The sequence below is a fragment of the Quercus robur genome, chromosome 10 (genome assembly GCF_932294415.1).
Source record: "Quercus robur chromosome 10, dhQueRobu3.1, whole genome shotgun sequence".
Lineage (NCBI taxonomy): Eukaryota > Viridiplantae > Streptophyta > Magnoliopsida > Fagales > Fagaceae > Quercus > Quercus robur.
This window is the reverse complement of record NC_065543.1, coordinates 34,250,912-34,260,253: the sequence shown is the minus strand read 5'-3', so window position 1 is coordinate 34,260,253 and position 9,342 is coordinate 34,250,912. Positions and strand designations below refer to the sequence as shown.

At 34.0% G+C, this 9,342-nt stretch overlaps 1 protein-coding gene across 4 annotated transcripts in view; it reads right to left on the bottom strand.

The window, feature by feature from the left end:
• The window catches only part of LOC126702955 (aspartyl protease APCB1), a 68,695-nt gene that overhangs the window by 8,281 nt on the left and 51,072 nt on the right, over positions 1-9,342 (bottom strand). The window contains exon 6 of one of the 4 annotated variants that reach the window (XM_050401828.1): positions 1,431-1,516. The exons of the other annotated variants lie outside the window; for them this stretch is intronic. Within the exon in view, the coding sequence (XP_050257785.1) occupies positions 1,431-1,516 (86 nt within the window). The remainder of the gene's footprint in view (positions 1-1,430; positions 1,517-9,342) is intronic. 4 annotated transcript variants of the gene reach the window in all.

Genomic DNA, 9,342 nt, shown 5'->3' with positions numbered 1-9,342 from the left:
TTCGAAAGTCAAGAGAGTGCATATTGAGAAAAGACCTAAGGCATGGTTAGGGAAGCAAAGGATGACTGTACGAAAATTTAGTTGCTTACTATAAAATAATCTCTTTAAGAAAGCAAGGAATTGATAATGTAGTAATTAGAAGGCAAGAAAAAGCAAACAAATATTTTTCACAAGTAAATTATAAAAGGATGAATGAGCAAAAAGGTTTTTAGGAAATTAAAAAAAAGAAAAAATCAAAACAAAAGAATTACTATAGAGATTTGGTATATGAAATAAGGATTTATTTGGCTAACTTTATTTTATTTACTTGAGTAGGTATAACTTTTATAAATCTCACTTTAATTTTGTTTCGAAAATAAAATAAAAGTATACAAATATATATTTTTAAAACTTGGAAGTTGGAATGTAATGGGAGTAAAGTAGAATAAAGCAAAGTACTAAAAGAGAATATTGACAATATGGTAGTAAGAAGAAATAAAATTATGGTTCTACCAAAAAAAATAAATAAATAAATAAAATTATGGTATTCTACGTACCCAAAATGATATAATTGTGACAGAGAATGATATTATTAGGAAATAAAAGGAGCAATAATTAATGTATGTAAAAGAGAATGGAGATAGCAAATAGTGTTTAAGAAATAATTTGGAGCTGAAACTTGAAGAAGGGTGGAAGCGTTGGTTTGGAAATGGGAAGCAGAAGTAGTAGATGATCTCTGGGGCAGGGGCTATCGGAAAGCAAAGGAGTTTGACTGCGTACGTGTAGCACTTTTAGAAGGCAAAGAATTGGAGCTGAGATGAGGTGAAATGGAGAAAGGGGTACGCTCATATATATATATATATATATATATATAGTTGTTCGTTTCGCGCGTCGGTCATATTAAGTCCATCCACGGTAAAGGTATATAACATGGTAGTAGTAGTGGAGATGGTCGTAGAGAGACATAGGGGAATACTGACAGTGGCGCAGATGCTAGCAATGAAAGATGTGCGGCGACATTGAAGTTGATACTGCAGAAATTCACAGCAGTGGTGTTGGCCACCAACAGCGGAATTGGAAGATATGGCTAAGGGGAGGAGAAATCAATAACATTTTGGTAATGTCTATTTTATAATCAGTTGGTTACGTCAGTGATAGCAGTGTACTGTATACAGAACAGCAGAACTTCTACTTTCAGAATTTAAAATTTTCAGTAAGAGTCTAATCTCCTTTTCCTTTTAGAATATTCAGAGATGCATTACCTATTCCACTTTTTCTTTCTTTTCATTTGCTTTTTTACAATATTCATGGAAGGAACTAACATAAATAAACTTAGAGAGTGATTCATAACTTGGCTAAGAGAAGGCTAAAAAATAAATTATACTAATGAAAATTATTATACTTGAAACTGATTCCAGGTGCAGCACAATCAACCACAATTTCTGTCATACCTGATTGGGGATTCTGCTTTCCAACAAATCGGCAACGTTAAATCTGACGTATCTTGGATGAGTCCTAACCCAGAAACTTCTTCAAGCTACATCAACAGGTAAAAAATAATCGGTAAAATGAGTGGATTTGCTATGTTAAGAGGAATTTCTAGAATTTTTCAGGTGGGAGTGGATAAAAACACTTACAGAAGCAACTAAATCGGAATATGCTTGTTGCAAAAAATATGTGTAAGAACTACCACTATCAAAAATTACTGGTCCTACGCTGCTGTCTGGAACACCTAAGCGGAGACGCCTACTTCCATAATTCATTTTCATAATCTCTGAATGATAAAAATCCCCGAACAGGAAAGCATGGAAAAACGAGAATAAAAAGGAGAATAAAAGTGCATGTTTACGGCACAGAAGGCATATTAGAAAATGAATATAAGAATTAATCAACATTTAAAGATCTAAGAGGTTTATTTATGAAGATTGTCACAAATTCTTGTAACTGCACAAGTCTTTAAAGATTTGGTCAATAGAGGACTGAGCTACCAGCCTACCAAAGCACATAAACACTTGTATAGATGCACTTTTGCCTTGAGACTAAGAGTCATGTTATTTTCTCTGTTATGTTGCATTTATTCACTGGAAATAAGATATAATCATATAAAGCACAAGATAGGGAAAGATAGAGCAATGAGCTAGATATTATAAGATTCATTTTTAACTGAAGACAATTAAAATTTAACAAAAAAAATCAGTAGAAGAGACTGTATATCAAATTATGGTTTCCTTCTGACTGGACCTCTATTTATGTGTATTCTGCCATGAAATATTTGTCTCCTTATAAGTCAAACAAATAATATTAAGTGCTAGAAGGAAGAGAGAAAGAAAAAGGGGGGGGGGGGGGGGGGGGGGGGGGGGGGGGTGGCCGGGGTTGTTCTTTGGAAATTTTCACTCACATTGAAAGGCCATTAAGCATAGGAACCCATGACATACCCCACTGCGGTACAAAATCATCACCCAAGAACAAATACCCGCCAGCTCCATCAATAGTGAGGCAATGACCAAGTACATTTTTAATGATTCCCTTTCTTGCCAACTGGGAAGGTAAGCTAACTTTAGACCTGCTTAGCCCAAGGATTCCATCTGTCTTTGCCAGAGTACTCAAAAGTAAGCCTTTCTGATCATATGCACACCTTGCAGACCAAAATAAATTTACATAAATAAGAAAATTAGTGGAAGATTAAACACTTTTTAAGGTAATCCAGAATTTTGGGGGTGGTAGGGAGGAAAAAGAGAAAATCAATACCCGAAAACAAGATTCAAATTGATCCATGATCCCATTTTCCATAAGTAGATGAAGCTCATCTCTTGCCAGAACCCCCACAGAGGAGCTTTGATCTGCATACTGAATCTCATAGTCACATTGTTGCAACTTTGACAATATCCAGCTGCTTGATGTCTCTGAACTTCCATGCACAACGAGTCCTTGGAGGGTAGTATGTTGTCTTTTGTTGGCTTGTACAAAGCATTTGCCCCCTAAATTAACCATATCATTAGAATAAAGAGAAATTTCTAGCTGCAAATTTCAATTGAAGGTTGGAATATCATTATCTTACACATGTTGGCTGCTTTCTATGATTGCATGTGATGCACAAGGTTCACAAAATGAAAACTGTATGGATTTAGGAAGAAGAACAAAACAAACCCAAGAGTGATCTAAACTCTTAAGTTTCACCACTGAAGATTGCTAGAATCACCAAGCCAATGAAAAATTGCAACGAAAATTTTATAACTTAAATCAGGCTTCCCCCACTGGAGCACAATAGCATGCTTATATATTCTACTAGGACTAAACTATAAAGTCATGAGCAAGAAAGGGTTGGAAAGGGACTACCAACTACATATACCCAAACAAACAATATCTACCAAAAAAAAAACTTTTTATTCCTATCTAAGATAAATTTATCCTTATCCAGGATACGGATTAGCTGTCATCATGAGTCAAACAAGGTTCTTCCTATTTACTCCATTTAACAACCACATCGGAACACTCAAAACTCACTAGTGACCACTAGTGTGGCAACCAACCACTATTTTGGCAACCACAACGAGCAAATAAGCACCACCAAGAACAACCGAGATCGGGGAAAAACCACTAAAGGGTACAAGATCCATTGAGACATGTCAGAATATGCTAAAACCTATAGCTGAGGAGTACTGGATCAATCAAGACAAACTAAAATATATTGAAAACAACCAACACCAAGATCCAAAAACCACCACTAAGAACCACAACAATACAAAGATAGGAAGAGGATGGTTGGAAGCCAACATAGATTTTCCATCAAGAGCAACAATGATACAAACCCATGTGTAGAACTCACCCTTAAATATCGATTTACAAGGGGAGGGTGCCCAAGAACTTATATACACATGTTTAAACTTACACTTAATCCATGTAGGACACTAGGATTATAACAAAAAATAACAACAAATACCAAAAAGAAAAAAAAAAGCACCAGCAACCAACCACCACTACCACCAACAACAAAACCTTAGATATGAAGGTTTCACAAGCAAACAACCACCGACAACCAAGAACAACAACAGTTCAACGAGGGAGGTGCGTAAAGACACCTAGGATGCTAGTCAACTTCAAGCACCGTCCAACAATAATTTAATTTAAAGGGGTTAGGAACTATGGATTGTATTAATTCTCTTATACCATTTTAAAGACCAAGATAAAATAATAAAGAGAAGTGGAAGCGAAAAAGAGAGAATAACACAAGGGTTAAATAATTCGATCTAACGGCCTATATATACGAAGGAAGCCTTTAGCAACTGTATCTTTAGTATAATAAATGATCTGAATGAACAATAAGCAAGTTATATATAAGAGCTAGGGTTAACCCTACATAGGCATAAATTATATATTGAGTCTCTTAAGCCATTATCACTGTTTTAAAAACCGGACCGAACCAGTTGGTCCGACCAGTTCAACTAGGAACCGGATACTAGTCCGGTCAAAAATCAATAAAAACTGGGAACTGGAGGCAAATCCAGTTTTGCCCCCAGTCCGGTTTTTAAAATCATGGCCATTATATTAATATAAAGTCAATATCTTTAATACTTTTTTTTTCTTTTTGTATTTCCACTTGCACAGTTTGTCATATGGTAGTCTTATAATATTTTCCCCTTTAACATAACAAGTAGGGGTGTGCATGGGTCGGGTTGAGGGAATTTTTTAACCCAACCCACCATGGTGGGTCAAAAAAAATTCAACCCAACCCAACCCATCACATAAATTCAACCCAACCCAACCCAACCCACGTGGGTCGGGTTGAACCCATGAGTTTGACAATTTTTTATTTATTATTAAATTGAGTAGAAAAAAAATATAAATATTAATATATTAAAAAAACCTAAAGATTAGTATCAATGTAACTCCTTGAAGGCTCAACACTAATGACTAAACAACAATAGTAATTTATTAGAATTTGTGTGAACTAATTGGCTTTTATATAGGATAGGAAAAATTGGTTATTTAAAAAAAATTTATTAATTATATATATATATATTAAATTATTATTAGTAGAAGGAATTGAGGAAATGCAAATTATTAAATATATAATATATATTTAAATATATATATATATATATATATAAATAAAAGTGCCCTAGAATTGATTGTTTTTAAAAAAAATTATTAAATATAAAATATATTTTAAATATATATTAAATATGGGTGGGTCGGGTCGGGTTTGACGGGTTTGTAATTTTATGACCCAAACCCAACCCGACCCACTATAATAATTTTTTTGGTAACCCAACCCAACCCACCAAGCCTTAAAAACGGACCCAACCCCGGTGGGTCGGATCGGGTTTGACGGGTCGGTGGGTTTTCTGCACACCCCTAATAACAAGTATTCTACAATCACACAATATTCTTAATATGCTTTTCCACTTCATCCCTCTTCAATCTTTCCATCTTTATGAATTGTTGATCTAAGATACCAAAAATTCTCTCTTTAATATCTCCTAACCATCAAGTCTTACAACCCTTTTATTTTTGTTTCTACTTTTTCTAAATTGACATTCCATTTACTAAAACCCATAAGATATGATTTGGAAAAGAAAATTACATAAAAAGAAGAAACATATGTATCATAAATTTATATATTCACTTACTATATAACAAATAAAATCATATCAATTAGAAAAGAGTTGTGCAGATTAATGTAAATATTGCCAATTACCTACTGACATTTGGTTAGATATAAATGAAAACTAGTGGCAAACATTTAGATACATAAGGAAGAATTTAAAATCGATTAACCAAATAACTAGTTACAAATAGGCATTACCTTGGCACAGCTAATGCAAGGAGCATCACACTGAATCCATGTTAAGTCACTCCCAGTATCTATGTCAAGAAAATAACGCTTTGGAGGATCCCCAACAAGTATGTATGTGTAATACAATCTGCATGATAAAGTTTAGCATTAGGACTAGCATCAAGTATACATATGGCAATTGAGATGAAAAAAGCTTTGATCTTTATCCAGAAATATAGATTGAGCAGGTATCATATTAAGAAGTTTTATAGGAGTTTAACACATAGTTAAACTCAGCAACTAGACCTCTTAGAAGGTTCAAACCCCCGGCCCAAAAAACAAAAGAAAAAGAAAAAAAGAATCATGGTTAAGAGCAGACCCAACACAAAGACTAAAGAAAATTTCTTATCTGTTTCAGACTGAGAAAGGACAGCTGCCAAGGCTCCTTTGGTGCTTCCACGGTCATCAGACAGTGTGTTCAAGAATTTTACTTGCTGGACCATGGATTGGCCAAGTAGCTACCTAATTTGCCACTATGTTACCCTAAACTAAAGATCAACCTCCATGATTCTAAAACAATACTAAGTCTCCCTCCAATTTTCTAAACAATGATCCAGCTCACCCTTATGAATGAGTGCTACTTCGAACAAGCTATAACCAGAACCTTCCAAAATTTGCATACTTTGTCTCATGTTTCAAAACGATCCACATACTTTAAAAATATTTTATTTTAATCCTTACACTTTCATGTTTTTCTTTTCACAAAGCTTGTATTCTTGTACTAGTTGTATTAGCACTCCTACTTTGACTAGAAAACAAAAAACCTAATAAAAAAAACTAATTTCGACTTAAAATAAAGCATAAGATACTAAGAATCTCTTAGAAAATTCTAGACTCAACTAAACTACAAAAATGTGCTTAATTTGCAGGAATTGCAAAACTTACAACATTTCCCTGAATATAAAATTGACTTTAACTAATAAAATTTAAATTGTTTTGACCTAAAACACACAAAACTAGATCTTTAAAACCACACAGCTTTTATTTCAATTGGACACATAAATTCGATAAACTAAATCTTAAATACACAAATTTGCAAAGTAATAACAAATCAATCTTCCATGACTACATTATTCTTACCTGGTTGAAAAAATATTTGGCCTCAAGTTTTTTAGATTTGAAATACAAGAACCTTCGAACTTGAAACTTGCACCAACTCTTCAACTATCTTTGAAAGCATTAAGGATAAAAAAAATTTCTTTCCCACCATATCATTAATTCGGTTGGAATGATAAATCATAATTGGAGTGTTTTTTAATATCTTCCTTGGTTTTTTTTTTCAGTAAATAAAAACTTTATTGAAAATATGAAAAAAAAAAAAAATATATATATATATATATATACAATGAAAGAACAACTTCCTTGGCACATAGGGAGTGTACAAGGAAAGTAAAAGTCTATCCAAAGTTGCATAAATCTACGAAATCTAAAACAAAGGTTGTGTCAAAATCACTCAAAGCAGTCCTTCATTCAAATAAAGACAAAAGGAAAATGCGCTTCAACTCGATGATAGAACGCTCCTCCCGTTCAAAGATTCTGTTGTTTTGTTCTCTCCATATGCTCCACATAATATATTGCGGATTAACACCCCAAATAGATGCCATCCTATTTCACCCAACACCTCCATGCCCATAAGCACCATTTGTTTAGGCATAACTCAAGAGATACCAAACAAGCTAAATACAAAGGGCATAAGGCGAAATGACAGTGAATGAGCTAGTGGTCCACCGATTCCCAATCATTTTTACACATAAAACACCTATTAACAACACAAATATTTCTCTTCCTCAAATTATCCAAAGTTAGAATCCTTCCCCTTCGCCGTAGTCCAATTAAAAAAGTTACCTTAGTAGATAGGTTTCGCCTCTTCTTCTTTTTCTTTGATAGGTAATAAGGAAATATTATTCAAAAAATAATAAAAAAAACATACACAGAATTCACAATAGTGAACAAAGAACAAATAGAAACAAAGAGGAACAAAAAAACATCAAACTATTCTAAGACAAAATGACTTCACCTCTTCTACTCTTTCAAGGGAAGAGGTAATTACCTCTGTCAGATAAAATTGAATAAATGACTTCACTTCAAAATATCTAACCCAAAACCCTATAGTTTTGGGTTTTAAATTTCACTAAGAATGATGTGGTTTATGAAGTCTAATGAGAGTTCTTGAAGGATAAAAGACTAGGGTTTAGTGTTAGGACATTAGGGTTCCGGTTATGGTTCTCTGGTTAAGGTGATTGTGGGGTATGATGGATGTTCTTGAAGTGAAATGTACTAGGGTTTCATGGAAATGAGGCTAGGGTTTTTGGATTATGAGTGTCGATTTGGTTGGTGATGGGTCTAATGCATGCAAATGGTGAGTGATTAATTGGCTTGTGACTTCTTAGAGAGTCACCTTGTCTAAATAATAGATAACTTCAAGGGATACTCTAGCTCCAAGAGAATTAACAAGAGAGAAAGCAAGACTTAAGCAACAAATGATTTTTTTTGTTCATATCCCAAATGAAAGTTACAATGGTTTATTTATACATCTCACGCCCTAATCTTATTGGCCACACATGACTCACTCTTATTGGTTGTGCATTAAAAAAATTACACTTAATTAATGTGTTACATGTGCATAAGCCCTAATTAACCCGATCTCCTTATGAGTTTCAGTTAACTCAACTGATAAAGTCTCTAATGATTAAATAAGAGATCTGGGGTTCAATCGTCTACACCAAAAATTGATTGGTGTCTTGGTCTGATGATAGCTCTATATCTCACTCTCTATCTCTCCCCCTCTCCCCCCCCACCCCCAAAAAAAATTAAAAAATAATAATAATAACTCACTTTATCCTTGTAACTAGCTAACCCTAATCATTTGCCAAGCTTGTAAGCTAATCCCACTAAGCTCTTGGCTAACTAATTAGGGATGATCCACATGCATGGGAGTAAGGAGGAGCTGCCACAGGAGTTTGGGAGCATTTGGATAAGGGAGTGCCAAATGACAGCAAAAGTGCCAATTGGCCTCCACTGAGTGTCGATCGTCACTTCCCCCAAATACTAGGTTTTCTTTTTCTAATATTTTCAACTTATCTTGTGTTCCAAACACTTTGCTTCTATTAAACACAACCCTTTCACACAACTAGTTCAAAATCCTCTTCATTTCTTTGTAGTCTTGAGAAAAATCTTAAATTAGGACTCTATTCCTCATTAGTCATCATTATCTTGGATGAGAAATTTTGTCAAGTGGTTGGTGGGAAAATGTTTTAGCAAAGAATTCGTAGAACGATTTTGGCTGTGAACAGTGAATAAAAGAACAGTACCCATGCGAAAAGAAAGCAATAAGAGAAATAAAGAAGAGAACAATATGGCTAAGTTAACTAGTAAACTAAAAACCTAAACAAAGACTAACTTAAACTCAAAGAAATTAAAACTTAAGATACTAAGGATCTCCTATAAAATTTTAGATTGAACTAAACTACCAAAATATCCTTAATTTGCAGGAATTAAGGAAATTACAAATTTACCCTCGAATATAA